Source organism: Panthera tigris, chromosome B4 (assembly GCF_018350195.1).
Source record: "Panthera tigris isolate Pti1 chromosome B4, P.tigris_Pti1_mat1.1, whole genome shotgun sequence".
NCBI classification, from domain to species: domain Eukaryota; kingdom Metazoa; phylum Chordata; class Mammalia; order Carnivora; family Felidae; genus Panthera; species Panthera tigris.
Window position 1 is genome coordinate 81,534,929 of NC_056666.1, and position 25,013 is coordinate 81,559,941.

Sequence of the window (25,013 nt, forward strand, 5' to 3'; positions counted from 1 at the left end):
GAAAGAGAGAGAGAGAAGAAAGGAAGGGAGAGAGAGAGAAGGAGGAAGGAAGGAAGGAAGGAAGGAAGGAAGGAAGGAAGGAAGGAAGAAAATAAAAACACCCACAAGGAATGGAATGGAGAAAAGAAAATTACTGAGTCTGATACAAGAAGAGGAAATTAAGCAGCAAAAAGGGAGTGGGGGTCAAAGAAGGGCAAAGATGAAAAAGATGGGACCCAAGAGGGAGAGGGATGGAAAGGATGTCTTCATTGGAGAGGGCAGAGTTCCAGACTGGTCCAGGCAGGATCAGGGTGGGGCTTTGCAAGGATCTCCACAGGGAACTGCAAGCCTGTCCCTTTTCCTCTCCCTTTCCCCCAGGCTGAGACAGAAGCAAAGGGAGGGGGACATTTTCCAACCCTCTGCTATTTATAACTCCAATCCAGAAACGGAGCCAGGAGGAGAGATAGGAAATAATTTGGGACAACTGGAACCTAGCTTGTTCCCACCTCCCTTCTCATTGGGTGTTGGTCTTTTGTATATCCACCTGTCCATCTTTCCCTTGTCTCTCTATCTTGTTTTGTCTCATCTCAAACTCTTTTTGTCCCTCTTCTTGTCTCTGTCACTTGGAACCCTTCTTCAACAATTTTTCAATATCTATATGTTGTCTCTGCCCCTCAAACTTTATTACACTCTTGAGATTTTCTCTTCTCAGGGGCGCCTGGGTGGCTCAGTGGGTTAAGCGTTCAACTTAGGCTCAGGTCATGACCTCACAGTTTGTGGGTTCCAGCCCCTTCAACTCCCCTTCGGCCTCTGTACTGACAGCTCAGAGCCTGGAGCCTGCTTTGGATTCTGTGTCTCCCTCTCTCTCTGCCCCTCCCCTGTTCCCTCTCTGTCTCTCAAAAGTGAATAAACTTTTTAAAATATGTATTAAAAAAAAAGATTTTCTCTTTTCATGGAGCACCTGGCTGGCCCAGTCTGTAGAGCATTTGACTCTTGATCTCAGGGTTGTAAGTTCGAGCCCCACGTTGGGTGGAGAAATTACTTAAAAGTGAAATCTTTGGGGGGAAAAAGATTTTCTCTTCTACCCTTTCTTAAAAGCCCCAATGTGTCCTACCTAATTTTTCCCCATGCTCCTTTTGTCTCTCTTACTTCTTTGTCCAAGATTATACTTTTAAAAAACAAACAAAAAGGTAGGCTTTCACTCTGCTGGCCCTGAGACAGTCCTTGCCCTGGGTGAGTTACCATACATTTGAAGGTTTGGTCCTCTGTTTTTGCAACACTACATTTGTGGACATCCCTTCCAGGGGACTAGCACTATAAATAAGTACTATCAAGGAAATACACGTGCTGCCAGCAAGTTGGCACCAGGATCCTACTTTTATTATCCCCAAGATCTGCCCTCTCCATCCCTTTTCTATCTCAGAGCCCCAGACAGTAGAGCTGATATGTGACTGCAGAGTAGTAAAATCAGGATCGAACCCAGGACTCCTGACTCTGAGCCCAGATCTCCAACAGGAGTCAGAATGCCTTTAGAGCCCCAGGTGCCTTCCTCTCTGCACCTGCAGCTTCTGCCTCCCTTCATCTCCACCCCACTGGCTCCTGCTAAATCCAAGGTTGAAATCAAATGCCAAGAATCTGCTTCTGACCTCCTCTGCCCAAATATTTGAGAAGTCATCTCACCCGCCACAGGAGGAAGGAGCAGGAAAAAGAGAGAGAGAGGCTGCCCAAAATTAGCCTGGCTATAAATAGTGGGGCAAGGGAGGGCAGTTGAAAATGTAAGAGCCCTAAACCAGCCTAGTAAATTTAGACATGTAGATTTTCCCTAAACCTCCTTTAGGAGGACCAGGGGCGCCTGGGTGGCTCAGTCGGGGTTAAGCGTCTGGCTTCAGCTCAGGTCATGATCTCCCTATCCGTGAGTTTGAACCCCGCATGGGGCTCTGTGCTGACAGCTCAGATCCTGGAACCTTCTTCAGATTCTGTGCCTCCCTCTCTCTCTGCCCCTCCCCCACTCACACTTTGTCACCCTCTTGTCTGAAAAATGAAGAAACCTTAAAAAAAATGGTTTTAAAAAGAAAAGGAGTGAGACCAGATTGTTGGAGTGAGGCACAATATCATAGGTAAAGGGGGGGAATGAAGAAGCAAAAGGGATCTGAAAAATAAAGGAAGCTCAACGTGTAAATAAATAATCTGCCAGAGAACTTCTTGTATTTGAGTGAAGAGTTTGGAAATTCATTAAATTAAAACTATAAAGATGAAGAACAGGTTAGTGATTGCCAGGGGACAGGGATGGGAGGAGATAAATATAAAAAGATAGCACCTTATACCTGAAACTAATATAACACGTATGTTAATTATACTTTAAAAATAAATAAATAGGGGCGCCTGGGTGGCTCAGTCGGTTTAAGCGTCCATCTTCAGCTCAGGTCATGATTTCACAGTTTGTGAGTTCGAGACCCATATTGGGCTCTCTACTATCAGTGTAGAGCCCACTTCAGATCCTCTATCCCCTCTCACTCTCTGCCCCTAGCCCACTCTCATGCTCTCTCTCTCTCTCTCTCTCTCTCTCTCTCTCTCAAAAATATATAAACATTTATAAATAAGTAAATAAATACCAAATACCAAAAAAATATATATATAGCATGGGAGGTTCCATTGTGATGATGAAGAAATCTGTATCTTGATTAGTTACTCAGATCAATACACGGGATAAAATTGCACGGAACTACACACACATGTATACACTTACACACACATGAATACATGTAGAGCACTGATAAAAACTGAATAAAGCCTGTAAGCTAGTTAACGGTATACCTATGTCAGCTTCTTGGTTTTGATATTGCTACAGTTATATGAGATGTCACCACCGAGGAAAGCTGGGTGAAGGGTACACAGGGCTTCATGTACTATTTTTGCAACTTCCTCTGTGTCTATAACTATTTCAAAATAATTTTAAAAATTGATAAATGTCCAAGCCCAGCAAAGCTTTCAGCCTTTATCTGAGTGGAAGCTGAGACTTTCTCCAGCCCCACCTCCATGTAGGATCCCTGTTTTTCAGCTTCCCCAGACTAGACATTTTCTAACCACTGCCTCTAGCCTACAAGCAAACACTTCTAGAACACGCTGCAGGGTTAACTTCCCTCCACCTCATCTGGCAGCAGAGGCTTGGAGCATACATCCCAGGGTCAGCCTCTTCCTCCCCAACACACACAACATGAGGACTTTCTCACCCCACCCACATCTCTAGCACTGGATTCCTTCTGCCTGCCTCTGAATGCTGGCTGTAGCCAAAGCTCAAACTATGGGAGTAGCTGGGAGAGAAAGAATATAAGTTTGATTGAAAGGAGTCACGGGGGAAATGACTGCTTTAGGGATCCTAGGGAAACCCATGCATCTTCTGGAGAAGGGCTGGGAGGTCATTTCCCACAGGGAGCCATTTAGGCTGTCTTGAGGGCCCTTTTCTTGGAGCACTGGCCTTGGGCCAACATTTGGAACTTGGCCACACCACCAACGGCACCCCCCTTCTTGAAGCCCAGCCAGACTTCCCAGCATGAGAAGCCTTCTCCACTCACTCCATGTTCTCCTTCAGTCCTCACCCAACCCTTAACAATTCAGCAGCTTCCGGCCCTAATGTTTGGCCCCATCTTCAGTTTGAAGCTTGCTAATTAAAGCTAACTCAGAAAGAGATTTCAAAAGAACAAGGAAATGAGTGGGGGAAAGGAGCGTGGAGTTGCATCCATTCATTCATTAAGAGAAAATAATCTAGGTGGGAAAGTGTACAGAGAGGTGGGCAAAAAGAGATTTCACATGTCAAGTCATTCTCCAGGGAGGCACGAATCTTGTGCCCATCTCTACCAAAGGCAACTGGGGAGCTGAGCTTCAACTCAGCAGAAACTCAAGTTACACAGTGAGCAGCAAAAGCCTAGAAAAAGAGCATCTGGACGATGACCCAGAGAGATCAGCTGGGGTCCCCAAATACAGGTACCTGTGTCCTCTGCCCAGCTCTAGGGCAAAGGAACAGCCAGTGTGGGGAGGAGGGCAGGGCTGATGTCTGCAGAATCCTGGCAGTCTCCATGCCGATTGTGAAAATGTCAGGCGGTTGTGCCAAGGGGGGTGAGGGTAATGCAGGATGGGCTGGCACTCTCCCTGAGTCAACTTAATCTTAACATTCACAAACTCACCACTGAGACCCCCGACACCAACCCCCCCTCATTAGCCCCTGCCCTCTGTTTCACATCCCCAAGTAGCCATTTTCTGGAACCCCTTCCAACCCCTGCTCGTCTCTCCCAGGCCCCACAGCTCTGGGAGTGAGGCACCCAGCATCTTCCAATGTGCTTCTATTTTGCTTGCTCATTGCAGTCGGAAGCTGGAGCCAAGTGGGGGGGTTGGGGGTAGGATTGGAATAGGCTGCCCGGTGATGCTCTCACTCTTCCCACTTCTATTGATCAGCCCCTTGCTAGAGCAGAACCTCTTCCCAAACACTCCTCCCCTTGCCAGGATTCTCTTCAACTGTGCCCACAAGCTAGAAGGTCATAGTGATGAGAGACAGAATCTCCCCTCCTGGGGTCTTTCCCATGGTTTGTGCAGCATAGTACAGTGGTTACACTCAGCCTCTGGAGCCAGATAGCCCGGATTTGTATCCTAGCTCTACCACTTAGCTCTATTACTTATCTGCTCCGTATCTCAGATTCTTCATCTGAAAATTGAGGACAATACTTCACACGATAGTTCTAGGGATTAAATGAAGTAATACATGCAAAGCGTTTGACCCATGAGAAGTACTCAGGAAATGTTGGAAAAGTAAATGATAGGACACATACAAGCATAGACACAGACGTACACACTCCAACATTTTTTTAAAAATTTTTAATGTTTAGGGGCGCCTGGGTGGCGCAGTCGGTTAAGCGTCCGACTTCAGCCAGGTCACGATCTCGCGGTCCGTGAGTTCGAGCCCCGCGTCAGGCTCTGGGCTGACGGCTCGGAGCCTGGAGCCTGCTTCCGATTCTGTGTCTCCCTCTCTCTGCCCCTCCCCCGTTCATGCTCTGTCTCTCTCTGTACCAAAAATAAATTAAAAAAAAAAAAAAGTTGGAAAAAAAAAATTTTTAATGTTTATTTACCTTTGAGAGAGAGATAGTGACAGAGCGTGAGTGAGGGAGAGGCCGAGAGAGAGAGAGACAGAGAGAAACAGAGACAGAGACAGAGAGAGACAGAGAGAGAACAGACAGAATCTGAGGCAGGCTCCAGGCTCTGAGCTGTCAGCACAGAGCCTGACACAGGGCTCAAACTCACAAACCATGAGATCATGACCTGAGCTGAAGTCGAACACCTAACCAACTGAGTCACCCAGGCGCCCCCACAGTCTAACATTTTTTTTTCAACGTTTTTTATTTATTTTTGGGACAGAGAGAGACAGAGCATGAACGGGGGAGGGGCAGAGAGAGAGGGAGACACAGAATCGGAAACAGGCTCCAGGCTCCGAGCCATCAGCCCAGAGCCTGACGCGGGGCTCGAACCCACAGACCGCAAGATCGTGACCTGGCTGAAGTCGGACGCTTAACCGACTGCGCCACCCAGGCGCCCCTGTAACATTTTTATTCAGAGTTTTTATGTTGGGGGCATTTAATGTCCTGCTTTATGCTACCACTTAACTATTTCATTCACTAACACTTTCAAGGTTGCACACCTCCCAGGACTTAATATGCTACTCTCCAAACAGCTGAATGACTCAATCAATCAGTGATCCTCAACTCTTTCTCAGAAAACCCAAGAATGTTTTATTCTAAATCAGCACCTATCAGGGTGCCTGGGTGGCTCAGTTGGTTGAGCTCAAGTCATGAACTCACACCTCCTGAGTTCGAGCCCCGCGTCAGGCTCTGTGCTGACAGCTCAGAGCCTGGAGCCTGCTTCGGATTCTGTGTCTCCCTCTCTTTCTGCCCCTAACCCACTTGCATTGTCTCTGTCTCTGTCAAAAATAAATAAACATTTAAAAAAAATTTTTTAATAAATAAATAAATCAGCGCCTATTTCTCTTCCCCTGCAAGTACATATAGCAAGGCTAATTTTCTTTTTTTTTTTATTATTTTTTTTTAACGTTTATTTATTTTTGAGACAGAGAGAGAGACAGAGCATGAACGGGGGAGGAGCAGAGAGAGAGGGAGACACAGAATCGGAAGCAGGCTCCAGGCTCTGAGCCATCAGCCCAGAGCCCGACGCAGGGCTCCAACCCACGGACTGCGAGATCGCGAGATCGCGAGATCGTGACCTGAGCCGAAGTCGGACGCTTAACTGACCGAGCCACCCAGGCGCCCCAAGGCTAATTTTCTAGTATGTAACTGGATCACAAAATGAGACTGCCAAAGTTGGAAACAGCCTTAGATATGGTTTAGTCCAACGATTCTCAATGTCAGATGCATACTAGAATTAGTTAAATAACTTTTTAAAAAATACTTGTACTGGGGCGCCGGGGTGACTCAGTCTGTTGAGTGTCTGATTTCGGCTCAGGCCATGATCTCATGGTTGACAGATTCGAGCCCCTGGTCAGGCTCTGCGCTGACAGCTCAGAGCCTGGAGTCTGCTTCCGATTCTGTGTCTCCCTCTCTCTCTGCCCCTCCCCCACTAGCGCTGTGTCTCCCTCTGTCTCAAAAATAAATAAACATTAAAAAAAATTTTTTTTAGTTTTTTTAATGTCTATTTTTGAGGCAGAGAGAGACAGAGCATGAGCAGGGGGGTTTTTTTTAATGTTTATTTATTTTTGAGACAGAGGGAGACACAGCGCTAGTGGGGGAGGGGCAGAGAGAGGGAGACACAGAATCGGAAGCAGACTCCAGGCTCTGAGCTGTCAGCGCGCAGAGCCCGACGCAGGGCTTAAACTCACAGACCGTGGGACCATGACCTGAGCTGAAGTCGGATGCTTAACCCACTGAGCCACCCAGAAGCCCCTAAAAAATCTTTTTCATAAAAAAGTAAAAAATATTTGTACTTGGGGTCCACTCCTTACAGATCTAAGTTAATTTACCTAGGGCCAAGGCATTTTTGCAAACTTCCCCAGGTGGACCTAATGTTTAGCCAGGGTTGAGAGCTGCTGATTTAATCCAATCCCCTTATTTTACTAGGGGGAAAATCAAAATCCAGAGTGCATAAGCAACTTGCCCAGAATCACCCAGCATGTTAGTGCGTGGTGCACCAAGAGAGATTATGGCAATAGCAAGAATATGTTGATAATGTTTACAGATTTTTCTTGTTGGAGTTAATCCCGGAAGCATTTCTCTTTAATTCAGAGAGGTTTTATGATTTACCTTTTACTGTGACAGCAGCACTTTTTCTTCTGGTCAGACTGAAAGGGTTCGCATTCCCTGACCACAAAAGGACAGGGATGGGATTATACTTTCACCACACATGGTCAACCAAATTAGCAAAGCTCCCTAGGAGGCCGCTTGAAATGCCGAAAATGCTTCTTCTCTACAATGATCACCCAGAGCTGAAGAACCTTGGCAGAGTACTAAGAGAAAGGGCTGGAAACGAGAGGAATGCTTTCCCTCCCAGAGGGAGAGTGCTCAGAATCAACTGAGAACCGGCCAGAGCTGCCAGAAGGGAAAGGCGAGGAAAGGAAAAGAATTTCAATGAGTCCAGGGAGTCTCTGCTCCCCCAATACGGAACAAGGATGGATATCCTGGCAGTACCAACCCTCCCGGGAGCCTTGAGATCCAAAGATGTCCAAAACGAGCTCTATAATATGGGTACTGGAGAAAATTTCTTCCAACACTGACCAAAAAGGGAGCCCCCAATAAAGACAAAAGCTCGCTTACCCCCAACCCTCTACAAGTCCCTCCGTTCCCAGCCAAGATCTTCTATGTCCTCTACCCTAGGTCTCAAAAGGGGGCGGTCCAGGGCTCACGTGACACTGCGGTCACGTGACCCGGGCCCCTCGGGAGCCGAAGCACCAGTTCCAGTTCCCGCAGTCGGAGAGGGCCGGGCGCGCCCAGCCCCCAGCGCGCCGCGATCATGCTGTCTCGCCTGCTGAAAGAACACCAAGCCAAGCAGAACGAACGCAAGGAGCTGCAGGGTGAGCAGAACGTCCCTGTCCGCCGTTTTCTCTCCCGCCGCGGCCTAGCCTCAGCCGGAGCCTGGACCTCAAGTAACGGCCCAGATCCAGGGAAGGGCGCGGGCTAGTGGGCACGGGCGTCGGGGAGGGGGTGGGGGCGCTTTTTTGGAAATTTCGGTTCCCTTGCCAACGGGCTCTGGCCCCTCGGCAACACTACGGCCTCTTCTGGGCCACGCCCCCCACGCTCTGTCTTCCCGCATCCTGGTCCCGCCCCTGCGCGTGGAACGCGGTGCCGATTGGCCCAGGGAGCCTCGCGTCCTGAAAGTGGCAAGGGACGCTCCTGAAGGCAGGGGGGTGCTAGGACCCGACTGAGCCGGGACTCTTAGAGGCCTAAAACCACCGAAATAGGGGTGGGGCCCTTGTTTCCTGAATCTGGCCAGGGAATCCGGGAGTTACCAATCCTCAAGCCAAGACTGTGGGAAAATAGTGCCCGAGGGTCTGGAGTCCTGGGCGCTGCCACTGACTCGTTAGCGTTCCCGGGTGAGTCGCTTCCCCTCCCAGGGTACCAGTTAACTCACCTCTAAAATGAAAAGGCCTAGAAAAAAAGTTTTCTAATAAAAATTTTTTTTAAATAATGAAATAAAATGAAAAGGCTTCCTTTATGTTTTGCAAGGTCCTTTTCAGCTCTGGCGCTGTGAGATTAGCTGAGATGTTCCCGCAACTAGCGGAATAGTAATTAATGGGTGGTGAACCTTCAGCACCACGCTTCAAAAAACCAAGTCTCCACTCCAATCCCTTTTCCCCCCACCCCCAGAGAAGAGGAGGCGAGAGGCTATCACTGCAGCGACCTGCCTGACAGAAGCTTTGGTGGATCACCTCAATGTGGGGTATGAACGTCTTCCCATCAACCACCACCACCCCCCGCCCCCCAAATTTAGGCACTGGCAACGTCTAGCCCTCAGATTGCTGTTGAGGGGATGAGATGTTCCATTTCATTCCCTCCATTCCTGTCACCCAGCTTAATTTTATAGAGAAAGGCTTGAGTCAGCTCTGACCCCTAACGTTGCACAAGGAGGAGCAGCAGCAGTGGTTGAAGAGGCAGCCAGATTTCCCCCTCCCCCTAATAACTTCCCTGGTGCTCACAGCTTGATGCCATCTGCCCACTTCCCTTCACTCCTCCAAGCCCAGCTGTCACTTCAGCAGGAGGGAGAGCACCCTCCTTTACCACAACTTGCCACCCTCTCCTTCTCTACCTCCCACCCTCTGGCAGGCCTGGGGAGCAGCTGGCAGGAAAGAGGTGGCACAGCCAGTGAGGGTGAGGGCAGAACCTATGCCAGGAGCTGTAGCAGAGCCAGGCTGTCTCTTCCCTTCCTTCCCGGTCTCCAGAGACCACCCCCTGTGCCAGCCCTATATGAGAATGCCAGTAACAACCAAAAACTTGGGAAGGAGCAAAGAATATTGTCTCTTGACCCTGAGTGACCCAGAAGAGTGCTGCGACGATGATGTGATAGGCTATCTGTCGGAAGAAAAGGGGCAGTATGATGTCTTCCATGGCAGGGCAAGTAGAATAGCTTGGCTGTGAATCCAGAGACTGAGTCACCCAAGTGAGCCATGCAGGGACTGTCATCTTCATTAGTCATCTCTGGGGAAGATTAAGGGACAAGAAGGCAGTGGTTGGGGCCTCTGATCTCTCCCCTCCAGACCTCTCCCTTCACTCAATGTGAAAATAGGAGGTCAATAGGAAAAACTGGCATTTTAGGAACTCCCAGGGGAATCTCTTGAAGCATTGGGAGCCCGCTATTACTGTTTCAGCTCGTACACTACCCCCTACTATGGCCAAGCTGTCTCCCAAAGAAAAAGGACAGGGTCTGCCCCCTTTCCTTCCTCCCACATTGGTGCCTCTCGGGCTCTGCTGTGAGACTGGCCAGGCTTCTCCCTATGCTCTTCCTTTGCTAGGGGCCACCCCTCTTTCAGCTTAAAGGACAGCTAAGCCAAAGCCAGATTAGAAAGGGTTTTGTGTTCTGCCCACAGGTCCTCTCATTCCCTGGAAAGGAAAACAAAGGCTCAGTCTATCTCAGCCCCTGTCAGGTGTCCTTCCCACTCTTTCCACCCACCCCAACCCGTTGCCCCCTCCAGCCCCCACAGATTCCAGTGGGGGGTGGATACCGGATGCGGAGTCTCCCAGCTGACCTAGAGCTTTAGGATGGTGAGTGAAAAGACTCCCTAGCCAGTAAGAGAGAACAGTTATTGTGAGATTAGGGGAAGGGGGAACAGGGCAGAGAGTTGGAGGTACCAACCTCATGGTATTAATGGTAAGTACAGCCAACCTTGGTTGAGGAGAAAAGAAAAACTACTGCCTAGAGCAGAAAGAAGGAAGGGAGAGAGAGAGATTATGTGTGTGTGTTCGTTCATCTGTGTGGGCGAAAAGAGAAGGGTTGGGAGAGAGACTTGAGAGCCAAGAGGCAGCCCCTGGGATATCTTCTCTTGACCCTGAGTTCCTGGGGAGGGGAGCTGCTCTCCCATCGCATCCCAGAGTCAGGGAGGGGCCCAATTTCCCTTCCCAACTTCTTGCACAGACCCTTGGGCTTCCAATCACTGCCAGATGTGTCCCTGCTGCTGGATTTTCCCAGCTTCTCTGCACCCCCTTTACCCTCTCAGCTTCTTCCTCAGGGAATCCTCCCTTCTCTCACCCAGCTTCAGGAATTCCTTTGGGGGGGTAGGAGATGGTAAGTTTCTAGTCAGCTCCCAGCTAGGCTTTCCTGGGAATCCTGGGAGTGGGAGGAAGAAGCTGGTTCGTTTGCATGTACAGTAGTCATTTGCATCACATCCAAGAATGGCCAAAATCATGAGGTTTTCCCCAGCCTGACTCCTGGCTGACCTCTGGCTCTTGCAGTGGAATATTAGTCCTAGAGACCACTCCCCACCAGCCGGGTGAGTTGATCTCGTCTCTCTTCCAACCTCTAGTGTGGCCCAGGCCTACATGAACCAGAGAAAGCTGGATCATGAGGTGAAGACCCTACAGGTCCAGGCTGCCCAGTTTGCCAAGCAAACAGGCCAGTGGATCGGGATGGTGGAGAACTTCAATCAGGCACTCAAGGTGGGCCACACTCCCTACATCACTGGCCCCATCCTGGGCCCCCGTTAAATGCCTCCAGTCGGGTCACCTTAGGCCTCAGGTTAAAAAAGAAGTGGGGCTGGTCCCAGAAATGCCATGTATGGCCCCAGTGTCAGAAAAGCTAGAGAGATGAAAATAGCTGGTGGGTCCAAGCAAAGCCCTTTCTAGGGGATGGACGGAAAGTGCCCCTGTCTGTCTCCTTAGAGCTACATTCTACCCACCCTGATTCCCCACCTCCCACCTCCTCCCCTTCCCAGGAAATCGGGGATGTGGAGAACTGGGCTCGGAGCATCGAGCTGGACATGCGAACCATTGCCACCGCACTGGAATACGTGTACAAAGGGCAGCTGCAGTCTGCCCCCTCCTAGCCCCTCTTCCCTTTCCTCTGCCCCGCCCCTCCTATCTCCCCTGGGGCGGGGGGGGGGGGCAGGAGACAAGAATAAAACACAAGCCTCCATTTCTCTGTGGTATGTTTCAAAGAGCTACCAGCCCAGCATGGTGGGTAGGAGTGGAAGATTCAAAGACTGTCTCCCTAAGCTACAGGTACACTTTGGCTAGAGGGTGGAACTAGCTTCCTCTTACTATCTCACCCCTCTTTTCCTCTTTGGGCCTGGTGCAGGTGTATGTTGGGTACCTAGAGGGTAGAAGTTTCCCGCACCTCCCCAGAGAAGGTCTGGGTGCCCTGCCCCAAGCTTCCTAACACAGGACTTCAGTTTCTTGCAGAGGAGAAATAGGACAGGGAGCAGGCCTGGTGCTGGCTCTGGCTCTCTGCCTCTCCACGTGCTCGTGGCCTCTCCCAGCCTGGTGCTAAGCGGTGTCATGAGTCCGGACCAGGTTGGAGATTAATTCTTGGTCATGGGGGCACTTCAGGGCTTGGAAGAAGGAGGAGTGTCAGGTCCAAGGTCACCAACAGAGAGGGGTAGGTGCCATCCTTGACATAGCCCTCTTCCTGGGAGCCCACGACACAGGTGGTCAGGTACCCCCAGCTGGTAAAGCCAGCCAAGAAGGGGGCTGGGGCACACCTGGCCTGTGCCAAGCCTTGGCTTCAATTGCCAGGCTCCAGCTTCCCTGGCTCCTCCTCCCAGCCCCTCCCCTCACCCACATCCACTTAATACCCTGACACCCAGTCCGCCCACTGCAGACATTGGCATTAGCTGTAGCTAGTGTGGAAACCTGGGAAGACTGGGAGCAAAGCCTCTCGAACAAAGGAAAAGAAGGATTTGGGGCACCTACCTGCTAGCTTTCCCCAGAGGAGGTAAGCAGGGCACTGGGAGCTGGGTGCTATGAGAGGAGTATCCAGGTGTTGCATGTATTGATAAGTCAAAGCTTTTCATGTGTTTCCTCACACATTATCCCCTCTGACCCTCCACAATTCCCAGGTGGACCACGGTGGGTGTTGGCCCCACTGGTAAAATAGAAAACAGGTGAGATACTCAGCATCCCACAGTAAGTTTAGGGCCACCAGGATTAAAATGTGGGGCTCTTTGCCCCATGTGTTTCAAAAAATAAGGCCCAGTTTACATTTAGAGAATTTAGATGTCCCTGGCTTGGCGGGAGAGGTGACTGCGAACCAGATCCCTCTGCTCCCGTGCAGCAGGCCTGCACACAGGACCCCGCTAATCTGATTTTAGTTAAGTTAGCAACAATTATAGGGTCTGCCTCAATCTTTGCTTTGCTTAGATGAGCCCTAGTTTGCTAATTACCCGCCCAGCAGGTAATTTCTCAATATGCTCAGACCAGACTTCCAGTGAGGGAGGGGAGGATATTAGGGGCAAGGGTTTAAGAGCCAGAGTAAACTAGACAAGTTTTCCTGCCCAGTCTCGGCTGCCACCTGCAGGTCACTTGGGCTCTGGCCATGTGGCTGCCTCTGCTGCTGGGAGTCTTGATCTGGGCAGCGCTGTGGTTGTTCAGGGACCGACAGAGCCTGCCTGCCAGCGATGCTTTCATCTTCATCACCGGCTGTGACTCAGGCTTCGGGCGGCTTCTGGCACTGAGACTGGACCAGAGAGGCTTCCGAGTCCTGGCCAGCTGCCTGACCCCCTCAGGGGCAGAGGACCTACAGCGCGTGGCCTCCTCTCGCCTCCACACCACCCTGCTTGATGTCACTGAGCCCCAGAGTGTCCAGCGGGCAGCCAAGTGGGTGGAAACACATGTTGGTGAAACAGGTGAGTAGCAGTGGGGCCACAGGGCTCGTGGTGCAGGGTGCTCAGTCACAGGGGCGGCGGGAAGCAAGAAAAACTGCGTGGGGAAGGAGGAGTGATCAGGAGAGAGTGTTGGAACGCCTTACCTACCCGACGGGATCTGTTTCATCTCTCCACAGGGCTTTTTGGTCTGGTGAATAATGCTGGTGTGGCTGGTATCATTGGGCCCACGCCGTGGCTCACACGAGATGATTTCCATCGGGTGCTGAGCGTGAATACGCTGGGTCCCATCGGGGTCACCCTTGCCCTGCTCCCCCTGCTCCAGCAGGCCAGGGGCCGGGTGGTCAACATCACCAGTGTTCTGGGTCGCCTGGCAGCCAATGGTGGGGGCTACTGTGTCTCCAAGTTTGGCCTGGAGGCCTTCTCTGACAGCCTGAGGTAAGGGGTGCAGAGCCCTGGGCTGCCCGGCAGAGATGACTAAAACACTGCAGAGTGCGATACTGAAGAGGAGACAGCTGAGGGCTTAGCTTTGTGGCTTCAGACGCCAGCCGTCTCTCATGGGTGCTTTGTGACCTTGATAGGTTACTTCTCTTTTCCCCCAGTTTATTCCCTACCTGTTAAATCAGAATGAGAAGACCTGCCTCATGGGTGTTGTGAGTAGAATGAGGTACATGTAAGGCCCCAACAGAGACTGGCATGTAGAAAATGCCCCAAGAAGCCTGCTGTCATTATTAGTATTATTATTAATAACTGTTACTTGTGATGAGCTAGTACCTTTGTGGAACATTTTCTCATTTCTTCCAGCAACCTTATAAGGGATTAGGTATTAATATCCTCAGGGTAATATAACTTACCCAAGTTATTACCCAAGACCACACAACTAGTTAGTAGAAATGCGGGGACTTGCCCCCAAGTCTGCTTGCCTGGTCATTACATTCTCCCATCCCTCATCTTTAAGCAATAATGTCCAAAGTCCCTTGAGAGCATAAAGGAGACTTGACAAGTACCACATGAGACCAGAGCCTGAATTCTGAGCAGTACAAGTACCCCCCAGCCAGCCTATCTTCTGTAGGAAGCCTGCCTTCGTCACCTTCACTCAGCAATGAATTTAAATTATATACCTTTTGGGGGGGGTGGGTTGTTTTTTGGTTTTTTTGAAAGAGAGCGCGCATGTGCGTGCACAAGTGGAAAAGGGGCAAAGAGAGAGGGAGAATCTTAAGCAGACTCCATGCCCAGCACAGAGCTTTCGATGCAGGCAGGGCTCAATCTCCTGACTGAGATCATGACCTGAGCCGAAATGAAGAATCTACCACATAAGCGACTGAGCCACGCAGGCGTTCCCTATCCTTGGGTCTTTTCATTTTCCACTCAGCATCATGGAACACAGACTTTATACTTGGATTTCTGCATCCATGTCAAGGGAGTTGGATGTATCCCTGCAGTCTCCGCAGCAAACACCAATCTACTCCCTTCATGTCCAGCACTCAGGATTCCATGCTGTGTTCTGGGACCTAGGGAAAGGGGTTCTTCTAGCTCAGGAGTTGGTAAACTGGTTCTTAAGCCAAATCTGGTCAGTAGCCTACAAGCTAATAATGGTATTTACATTTTTAAATGGTTACACTGTAAGTGATTATAGAAGTACCTATCTGAGGGCACCTGGGTGGCTGTCAGTTAAGCTTCCGACTTCAGCTCAGGTCATGATCTCCAGGTTCGTGAGTTTGAGCCCTGTATCAGGCTCTGTGCTATCGAAGTAGAGCCTGCTTCGTATCCTATGTTTCCCTCTTCTCTGCCCCTCCCCCACTCACTCTCTCTCTCTCACTCAAAAATAAACATCCAGGGCACCTGGATGGCTCAGTTAAGGATCCAACTTCAGCTCAGGTCATGATCTCACAGCTTGTGGGTTTGCACCCCACGTCAGACTCTGTGCTGACAACTCAGAATCAGGAGCCTGCTTCAGATTCTGTCTCCATCTCTCTCTGCCCCTCCCTCCCCCCTCAAATACAGACATTTAAAAAAATGTAAAAATAAAAAAAGTACCTACATGATATCATTAATTTTTATGTCTGTGATGCCAAAAGTATTTACTGCCTGGCTCTTTAAGAAGTTTACTGACCCCCCCCCACTCTAGATCATAGAATATAAAGGAAACCTCAAAAATACCTGTTCCACTTGTCCCCATCCCAGGACAGCAGGGATCTCCTTTACCATCAGGACCTCTGTCCCTGGCCTGTGATAACTTCCCCATTTTAGCCCCCATACCCATGTGTCAGAAGATCCCTTTCCTATAGAGCAAGAACCCAAAAACCTCCGGTCTACTCCCATCCAGGCGGGATGTGGCTCCTTTTGGTGTCCGAGTCTCCATTGTGGAGCCTGGCTTCTTCCAAACCCCTGTGACAAACCTGGAGAGTTTGGAGAACACGCTGCAGGAGTGCTGGGCACGGCTACCTCCTGACACACAGGCCCACTACGGGGAGGCCTTCCTCACCAAGTGTGAGTATCTGGGCCCACACAGGGTCGTACGAAGGGAAATGAAAGTGCCAGAAGGGCCCATCCTACACCAGCCTGCTGGGAGGAGGTGGGCAGAGAGGAGGTGAGGGAGAATGAGATGCCAAAGAACATCCAGGCCATGTGGAACCTGCCCACTCGCCAAACTGGGGAGGGGACTAAGGATCCATCTCACCTCTGCCGGGGACCAGTTCCAGGACCCAGAAGACAGGGCCTGAGATAGGCTGGGGTGGGACAGGGACACTGATTACAACCACCTCCTGGACTGCAGACTTTAAAATGCAGCGGCGCATCATGAGCCTGATCTGTGACCCAGACCTGACCAAGGTGAGCAGGTGCCTGGAGCATGCCCTGACTGCTCGTCACCCCAGAACCCGCTACAGCCCAGGCTGGGATGCCAAGCTGCTCTGGCTGCCGGCCTCCTACTTGCCAGCCAGCCTGGTGGATGCTGTGCTCACCTGGGTCTTTCCCAAGCCTGCCCAGGCAGTCTGCTGAATCCAGCCTTCCAGCAAAAGATTGTTTCAGTCCCCACCCGGGTACTGCCTGGTACTGGTACAAAATAAGTACTGAATAAATGTGTATTGTTAAAAAAAAGCACTGGAAGTGGGCAGAAATGGAGTTGCCCAGTGGGGGACTGACCCCATTTAAGTGCTAGCCCCTAGGCTGATTTAATGCCCAGGGTCTCTGGCCTGTTTAATGACTGCAAAACAACTAGCAACTAGCGGGAAGGGGGACAGAGGCTAAGGGAACTGGCTTGTGACTAGGTGCTCTTTGAAGCACATGGAAGAATGGCCACCAGATGGCACTATTGGGCATGTATTTTCTACAAGGAGTCAAGTTGCAGCTCAGTGTTGGGAGTGCAAATGGCCTTCACCTGCTTTTCTTGGGAGGGACAGAAGGTGGTGAGGAGGGGTCAGGGCCAGGATGGGTGGTTTCCATTGGGGAAAAAAGGCAATACCCACTTCAGTTGTCTTCTATTATCTAAGTCCAGAAAGATGGATACTGGCCACAAAGGTGTCATAGCAACTTATCACCAGCCTGAAAGGAGCCAGGTCCCCTTTGTTGGGGAGGGAGTTGCTGGGCCCTCAGAGGTGGGCAGAAGGCCAGGGAAAAGATGTCCATGGTAAATCTGGGCTGGCCTCTCCCAGACAGAATCTTTGTGGGGAACCCCCTGACTTTTGAAGGAGATGGCTTCATGAACATTGCAGCACATGGCTAGGAGACAGGGAGGACAATGGGCCACAACCTCCAGATCCCCCTTCCACTGCTAGCCCCACTAACGCCTTCAGCAAAACCTGCCTTTCCAAAACATCCCTCCCCACCCCCCCCCCCAAAATTAGCCTTTCTTGCCCAAGGTGCAAACACAAGGTCCCACAGGACAGGAACACGGTGGAGGAGAGGGAAAGGATAAAGTATCATTCTTCAAGACAAACTGAGACTTTTTTTCAGTCTGAAAAAATAATCAGTTTAATTGAAAAACCTGGAGTGTGCTACCCCACTCCCTTAGATGAGGGGGCTGAAGCGACCAGACCCCTACATCACCTCATAGCCACTTCGGATGCTCTTCACGAGGCAGCAGGCAAAGATAATTCCCAGTACCTAAAAGCAAAGATAGAGGGGTGGAGAAGAGTCAGAAAGGCAAAGTACCCCAGACCCACCCAAGAGACCCCAAACACAACCAGGGCCCTCATCTCCAAGCCAGTACCTCCTCAGCACCTCTTCCCACTGCCCCTACTGCTCAGATGCCCCAGAAGTCCAAAAGATGCCTCTCACCTCCACAAAGGCAATGCCCAAGGCTGCTGCAGCCACCACCAGCACATTGCTCCTCAGCCAGCCCCCAATCTTCTGCACACAGCCCTGAAGGGTAGTAGCCACACAAGGCAAGAACACAATCAGAAATTTCCCACCCACCTCCTGGGTCCTTTGATCTCTCCCGCACGCTCTGTATCTTTCACCCTGCCACTAGCATTCCCAGATACCGACCCCCCCCATCCCAAAACCCCAACCCTCTCCACCTCCATCCCTGGTCCCTCTCAACTCTTGAAACATTTCCCAGGTTTCCCAAGTCCCCTGTTCTCTCAACTTCTCCCTTACCTCTTCGTGGATCTCCTTCACCTTGAAAGAAATCCCACAGCCCTGGGTGACATTGATGCAGCAGGAGTCCGGGACTCGGTCCTTGGGCATGAGAGGGATGCTCTCCCAGTCTGTGTAGTTAGCTGCCCCACAGCATTTAAACTGCACGAGAGGAGAAATACCAGGCAGAAGGTTATTGCGTGAACATCCACCTTCAATATGAAGATGAGAATCTTCTTCCCCCACTACCCCTGCTCCCAGAAACCTCACTCACATCTTCCTGCATCCTGTCCACAATCGAAACCGTGTGGTTGTTTTTTGGATAATTCTGCATCTGCTGCCGGAAGTCCTTATTAAATTCTGACATCACCTGGGAATTGGAAGGAGCATTGTTGAGGTCAAACTAAGGCAAACGGGTCCCAGAGCAGCCAGACCTCTGAGGCAGGGCCCTCCCCTTTTCCCTGCTTACCTTGTCTCTAAACACATAGCCAGCAATGGCTACAGCCACCTCCACCAGCATGATAAGAGACAGGAAGATGGCAAACTGCAGGCACAATGGGCAAGGGTCAGGTTTGGAGTCTTGGTGAGAGTGGCCTGCTGTGGCCCAGCCAGCCTCTAGCTCCTTCATAAAGGTTTTCCTCACCCACCTCCTAAGCCCCCACAGTAGAAGTGCCCTCCCAGCAGTCCCAGACACCCATGCTGGCCCCACACTGTGCTCACCGTGACCATAAGACAGTAGTTCTCCTTGCAGGCCCCACAGCAGCCTACGAAGGCCACCAGGAAGAGGAAGGCACCCACTGCGATGATGACCACGGGCAACAGGGAGCCAGGCGTGGCCCCCTGGACAATGGTCTGCCTCAGGACCAGCTGGGCCCCTACACCCACGGCGATCAATCCCACTGCACAGGCCTGCGAGGAGGGCAGGTCAGGGTTAGGCCAGACCCACGACCTGGCAGACCTCCGTGACAGAGGGCAGCAGCTGCACCCAGGACACAGACTTAGCCCCATCCCAGAGAGACAGATTCTCACACCTGGGAGAATATGGTGTGGGATGACCCATATTTGCCCAACAGTTTGATCAAAGGCCAAAAGAGGAGTTCCCAGAAAGCCTTGACCCCAGGGCACATATTTCTAACCTAGAGTGGTGCTTCCTGTGGGCCTCTAGGGCTCCCAGAATTGCCATCTCACTATCTTCCAATGGCCACCCCCTCCTCCTCAGCTGTGACTCAGGTTCCTCAGGCCCACAAGGCCAAGGAGGAGAAGGGAGAAGGAAAAGAGGTAAGAGTGGTGAGCTCCTCCCTGGACATAGAGCAGTCTCTCAAGCCAGGACCCCAGGGCAGGAGCAAATTGTGGCCGGCTGAGCCCTTCCCCACCCCGAAGCGGTGAGAGGGATGAGGGAATGGAAAGGAATGGGGGGTAGGGGAGAAGGGTGGGGAGGGTGGGGAGGAGGGGGAAGCCCCAAGGCGATAGCATCAGGCCGGCCGTTGGCTGGTTGCCCCATTACCCGGTATCACAAGTGGTTGGTTGGGTCACCAGACAGGAAGGGCCAGAAGGGGCGAGGGGGAGGGTGCTGCGCACCCACGCAGTCCATTCTTGGTCCAAACTAGCCTCAGAGGTCCCTGAAAGCTGGAGGGGGTGGGGTGGCCCTGCTGTCTTCGGCCCGTTTCCCGGGCTCTCCCGCATCTGGTCTCCAGCTGCCTTCATTCGTGGCCCCCCAGCCCTCACCACTCCGGATCCCGGTCTCCCCACACCCTGCCAGCGCGCCCCGATCATCCCCCATCCCACTCACGCAGAAGGCCAGCAGAAGAACGTAGAGCAAGAACTTGACACATTTCATTCCTCCTTCTACCGCCATGGCTGCCGGGCCTGGGGCAGAGGGGAGGGCAGGGGGATCAGAACAGGCCGAGGAGGGGGACCTCGGTTGCAAAGCTCCCCGCCGGCCCTCGAGGCCTTCCCTGCTCGGCCCCCTTTCCCGGCCCCTCCCACCCGGAAACCCGCGGTCGGATCCACGTCTCCCAGCCCCCTCTTCTTCCAGGCTGGAGAGGGGTGGGGGCGACCGCCGCGAAGCCTGGACCTGCCCCGCAGCCTCCCGGGCCCCGGGGCAAGATCCCAGGGCGCCGACAGAGGCCGGAGCCCGACGCCCACCCTCGGCCCGCCAGCCCCCCGGCGCCCAACACCCCCTCCTCACCCCGCCAGTCCCTAAAACAATGGTCCTCGGCCAAGCGCGACCCCCAGCCGCCTTCCCCTGCGCCCTGACCACCCCCAAAACAGAAGCGCGACCAGCTCGCCACCGCACCCCGCCCGGGCCTCTGGAACTTTTCAAAGTTGCAAAGTTTGTAGGGCCTCGGGCGCGCCCGGGAGCACGGCGGATCTCCGGGGACCCGGGCCGAGCCCCGGAGGAGGGAGCTGCCAGCGACCACCCACCCGGAGCCGAGGCCGGCCGCGGGCCCCGAGGCCTCACCTGGGCTCCCCGAGGCTGTGCGCTCCTCTCCCGCCGCGGCTCAGGGGCTCTCTAGCGGCGCCCCCGGCTGCGGCCCCGCCCGCCGCGCGGCCCCGCCCCGGCCTCCAGCCACAGCCCCCTCCCCCGCCACCTCCCCCGCCCAGTGGCCGCCTGCCTCCCTCATGTGACGCGGTAACAGCTGCGGCCTGAGTCACCCGGCCGGCGAGGGGAGGGCCGAGCCCCCCGCCCGGCCAAGGCCACGTGGCCCCTACCCAGAAGACGGCGCCCACCCCCGAGAGGGGAGGCCACCGAGGGCAGGACCTCAGGGTGCCTGGGGCCCTTCTGGCGTCCCCGTCCCCATACCACCTCGACTGGGAGAGCGGGACCGAGCGGCGCCAGATTCTCTCTGGTTCAGGGAAGCGGAGGAAGCGTGTGCGAGCCAAGCAGGCGTGAGCGGCCCGGAGTTACTCTCTGAGCGCCCGGACCGAGTGACCGAGCTGAGGCAAGGTGACGGAATGGTCTTCAAGAGGCCGCTTCATCCTGCACCCGGAGCCCACCTTCCTCTGGCTCCATCTCTATTGAAGCCCCCATCCCCATCCCCGAGTCGGCAGAGGGCGCTGTTAGATCCCTGGGATCGGGTGGGGTCAGAATAAACACTTCCAGAAAGTCCCTGGCCTCACATCCTGGGAGTCCCCCAACATTCTAGAGTGGGTATTCCGGTCCCCCTTCTGTTAGTCCCTTTCTCCATATTCTGGGGCTCCGGAGTAGTGGGCTGAGCACGGGAAGAAGTCAGTCAATCGTGACGCCCCAGAGTCTGGTTCCTCCCTCCGGGGGTGGGTTGACAAGGTCTGTGCTCCCACCACCCCCACTCCCTGATGAGCTTCTTATCAGGTGGAGGCCTGGGGGAGGACACTAAAGCAGGCATGGCATCTATCTTATGGATCTCCCATCCCATACCAGCAGGCAGCACTTCACATCCCAGGGGGCAAAGCCAGATGAGGGCTGGAAGGGGAGGTGGAGGCCTCAAGCTGCCTCCCTCCATTGTGTGCCACAGTGGACCCCAGAAGGAGCTGTGTGAACCGCCAAGGACAGAACCAGCCATTACTCCAGGCTCCCCCAAGCCTGGGCCCCACGCCCGAGGTTCTTATGGTCCTGACTTAAGAACCACTTCCTGAGTCTTAGTATGTGTACACAAAGAAGGAAAGAAACTGTTAACAGCCAAAGGAAAGAGATCTGGGCTGGGCTGGGAACCAGTTAACAGAATCACAACCTCCCAGCAAGGCACACCAAGCCCATTCTGAACCTTGCTCCCTAGTTACCACAGTAGGCAGGCAGTGGAAGAGGAGAGAAGATGCTGGAAAAAGTATTCATCTGTTTATTGTGCTGCCACTAGATGCCAGGCATGTGCTATGCACAGGAGATGGAGAGGGTGGACAAGGGAAGGAAGACAGTGGCACTGACCTGGATCAACAGACAGAGCCAAGTCCACACTGTAAGCAGAGACAGAAACCCCTGGTGGTAGGTGGACAAGTTCAGAGGGAGGGGCAGGTGGTATCTCTGCCCCTAGAGGAGAAAGAGAAGGAAGAGATTTCAGATTTCTTATCACGAAGGTGGGTGGTACTCTCTGAGATGACCTTAGAGAATAAAGAAACAAGCTCTCAGTTCCAGGGACCAGGAAAGAGCCAAGTATAAAAAAGGAATATTTTTAAAAGCCCAGGGTAGGCTGGGGTTGGCTAGCTCAAAGGGTTCAGGAAGGATGTGGTGAAAAATGGACAGGACAGTGGTCTGAAGTTAAGATTGAGAAACTTTAGATGGATAACAACCAAGTATAACGCTTGGTCTTTGATTAAATCTTTGTCTGAACAAATGAACTGTGAAAGACATTTTGAGAACAACTGGGGGAGTTTGAATATGGACTGAGAATTAGACATGAAAAAAATAATTTTGTTAGTTATGATGATGGTATGATTATATAAGAAAATTATTTTTTAAAGATGCATACTAAAATATTTAAGAGTGATGTGATAGCTGTATTTGCTTTGGAATACTTCACTAAACAGATGCAGCAAAAAGCAGAGAGTCTAGGTGATAGGACCATTGAGGGCCTAGAAGGCTATATTGGGTTTTTTTTTTTTCTTTTAAGTAAACCTTATGCCCAATGTGGGGCTCAGACTCATAACCCCAAGATCAAGAGTCACATCCTCTACGGACTGAGCCACCCAGGCACACCAATGTTCTAAAGGCAGTGGGGAATGTTCTAAAGGCAGTGGGGAGTTTTTGAGAGGTTGAACATCTTGGGGCTGGTCCTACATTGAAATAAGGAGGAATGAATGGCAGGTAGCCCAGAAGATCTTTGAGACATCACTGCCACCATCCAAGGGAGAGTTAATGAAGGCTGGAACCACAGGGTGCCTGTATGGCTCAGTCGGCTAAGCATCCGACTCTTGATCTCAGCTCAGATCTTGATCTCAGGGTTGTGAGTTCAAATCCCACACTGGGCTCCGTGGTGGGGGTGAAGTCTACTTAAAAAAAAAAAAAGAAAAAAGGAACCTGGAACCCTGGAAAAGAGGGAAGTCTGAGTGGCATTTCAGAGGGCAAATAAAGGACTGGGTGACTGCCTACCTGTGGAAGGGGAGAGTAAGTGGGAAAAGTCCAAAACAACTCAGAGCTTCCAGACCTGGGCACCAGGGGAGGAGGTGGTGGTCACCCAAGACAGGAGGCACCCACAAGGGGCATCCAGGTGGAGATATCCACCAGAAATTGGAGATGTGAAACTCAGAAGAGAGGAGTAGTCAGACTAGAGATAAAAAGTGATATTTAAATTCATGGATGGATGAGGACCAGAGCAAGAGAAGAAAACAAAGACAGAGCCTCAGGGAACCCTTATGTTTCAGGCACATGTGGGAGGGGTCAGTATCCAGTAAAGGAACCAAAAGGAAAAGAAAGCTGTGGAGCAGGACCCCCACACTCTACCAGGCTCGGTACTGGCATTATACACATTAGCTCATTTGGCCCTCAGAACAACCCTTTGAGATCTGTATGATTTGTCCTGTTTTAGAGATAGGAAACTGAGATTCTGTGATAGGGAATGACATGCCCAGAGTCCAAACCAATAATCACCAGTGTTAGAATCTGAACCCAGATCTCTCAGGGTTCCAAGGCCTGTGTTCTTCCACTTTTCTTTTGGGAGTTGGGAGAAAACAGAACTTCACAGCAAGAGGAGGGACAGCGGCCAGAAGCATCAAATAGTATAGAAAGGTCAACTTGGGTGAGAAACAAGAGAAAACCGTTAGATGGGGTGGTCTTCTCCAGAGCAGTGTCAGGGCAGGATCTGGAGCACCTGCTGGGCCTGAGAAGGGAGGAGAGGGAGGTGGAGACGTCCAGGTAGGCAGGGGCAGAGCTGAGGTGAATGTCAGGAGAGGAATTCCAGATTAGGGCCAGAGAGACCCCTGGAAAACAGCCAGTGTGGTGCTGGTAGCGGGAGGACAAGAAAAGCCCACACCGAGTCAAGTTCATGGAGACAGATAGTAGAAAGTTTGTTGCCAGGGGCTGGAAGGAGGGAGGAATGGGGAGTTAGGGGTCAATGTGTTTCAGTTTGGGAAGATGAAAAAGTTCTGGAGATAGATGGCTATGATGGTTGCATACCACGGTGAATGTACTTAGAACTGTACTCTTTTTTTTTTTTAAGTTTATTTATTTATTTTGAGAGAGGGAGGGGCAGAGAGAGGGAGACAGAATCCCAGCACAGAGCCCGACTCAGAGCTTAAACCCACGAACCATGAGATCATGACCTGAGCAGAGATCGTCAGTTGCTTAACCAACTGAACCACTCAGGTGCTCCTGACCTGTTCTCTTAAAAATGGTTCAACTGGTAGATTTTATGTCACCTGTATTTTAACACACACGCACACGCACATGCACACACATACACACAAATGGCCTACCCCCTAGTCTGGAAAGTTGGCATATAGCCCTGTGCCCCTCTGAGTGGGGAAGCAGCTGACTGGGACCTGGCCCCTCACATCATGTCCTTCAGAGCTCCCAGCACCTACTCCAAAGGTCTGGCATCCAGATATGTCATCCAGATATGCAACTGTGGGTGCCCTGGTAGGAGAGGCCCCATGACCTGGGAGCTGCCACCTGCAGAGGCCAGTGGGGGTGGGGAGCATGAGAAAGGAGTGAGGAGACTGGGAAGGACTGGAGGAAAGAAAGAGTGAGGAGACTGGGAAGGACTGGAGGAGAGAGAAGGGAAGAGAAGAGTTGAGGACAGCTGGGAGATACAGGAGAGAATAGGGGAAGGGGAGGCATGGAAGGACGGCCGGGGGGGGCGGGTAGTGGTGGTGAGGGAAACAATACAGAGGGGAAAAGAGATGCCAGGGAAACGGTGGGGAGGAGGAAGAGGAGGAGAGGGGAGGGAGACAGAGGAACCAAAGGGTGCAGCATCAGGGCCATCCCTTTGCTAGAGAGGATAGAAAGGGTGGTGGCTAGAACTTAAGGTCAGGAGGTTGTGTCTGAATTAGGGAACTGAGATCTAAATCCAAAGGCCCCAGCTTTGGTTATAAGGGAGGCGTGGGTGCTCGATGGCAGCTCCCAGACTACAGGGTTAGATCAAAACAAGGGCAAGGTCAGAGATGCCCTGGTTGGTGGAGTCACCATGGTGGCCCTCTCTGACTCCCCCAGATGCCTGGCAAGCAAGGTCACAGCACCCTAGTACCCAGG

General features: G+C 52.1%; 3 protein-coding genes across 4 annotated transcripts; 2 read left to right on the forward strand and 1 right to left on the reverse strand.

Annotated features, from left to right (window-relative positions):
• Positions 1 to 7,875: 7,875 nt before the first annotated feature.
• On the forward strand, positions 7,876 to 11,585 carry BLOC1S1 (biogenesis of lysosomal organelles complex 1 subunit 1). The gene is made up of 4 exons (XM_007081462.3): positions 7,876 to 8,041; positions 8,835 to 8,907; positions 10,985 to 11,117; positions 11,393 to 11,585. The coding sequence occupies exons 1-4, from the start codon at positions 7,981 to 7,983 to the stop codon at positions 11,501 to 11,503; spliced, it is 378 nt and encodes a 125-aa protein (XP_007081524.1). The 5' UTR covers positions 7,876 to 7,980; the 3' UTR covers positions 11,504 to 11,585.
• RDH5 (retinol dehydrogenase 5) lies at positions 11,583 to 17,174 on the forward strand. 2 transcript variants are annotated; one of them, XM_042992484.1, is made up of 5 exons: positions 11,583 to 12,054; positions 13,106 to 13,300; positions 13,456 to 13,714; positions 15,603 to 15,766; positions 16,053 to 17,174. In XM_042992484.1, exons 1-5 carry the CDS (start codon positions 11,991 to 11,993, stop codon positions 16,274 to 16,276), a joined length of 906 nt encoding a protein of 301 aa, XP_042848418.1. In that variant the 5' UTR covers positions 11,583 to 11,990; the 3' UTR covers positions 16,277 to 17,174. The 2 variants fall into 2 exon arrangements, with proteins under 2 accessions (XP_042848418.1, XP_042848417.1); XM_042992483.1 differs by having other exon boundaries at positions 12,037 to 12,054; positions 12,277 to 13,300; positions 16,053 to 17,173.
• Positions 17,175 to 17,220: 46 nt separating this feature from the next.
• On the reverse strand, positions 17,221 to 20,401 carry CD63 (CD63 molecule). The gene is made up of 8 exons (XM_042992485.1): positions 20,316 to 20,401; positions 19,644 to 19,720; positions 18,575 to 18,763; positions 18,324 to 18,398; positions 18,129 to 18,224; positions 17,876 to 18,016; positions 17,555 to 17,638; positions 17,221 to 17,380 (listed from the first exon to the last, which is right to left on the reverse strand). Exons 2-8 carry the CDS (start codon positions 19,707 to 19,709, stop codon positions 17,315 to 17,317), a joined length of 717 nt encoding a protein of 238 aa, XP_042848419.1. The 5' UTR covers positions 19,710 to 19,720; positions 20,316 to 20,401; the 3' UTR covers positions 17,221 to 17,314.
• Between the last annotated feature and the right edge of the window lie 4,612 nt (positions 20,402 to 25,013).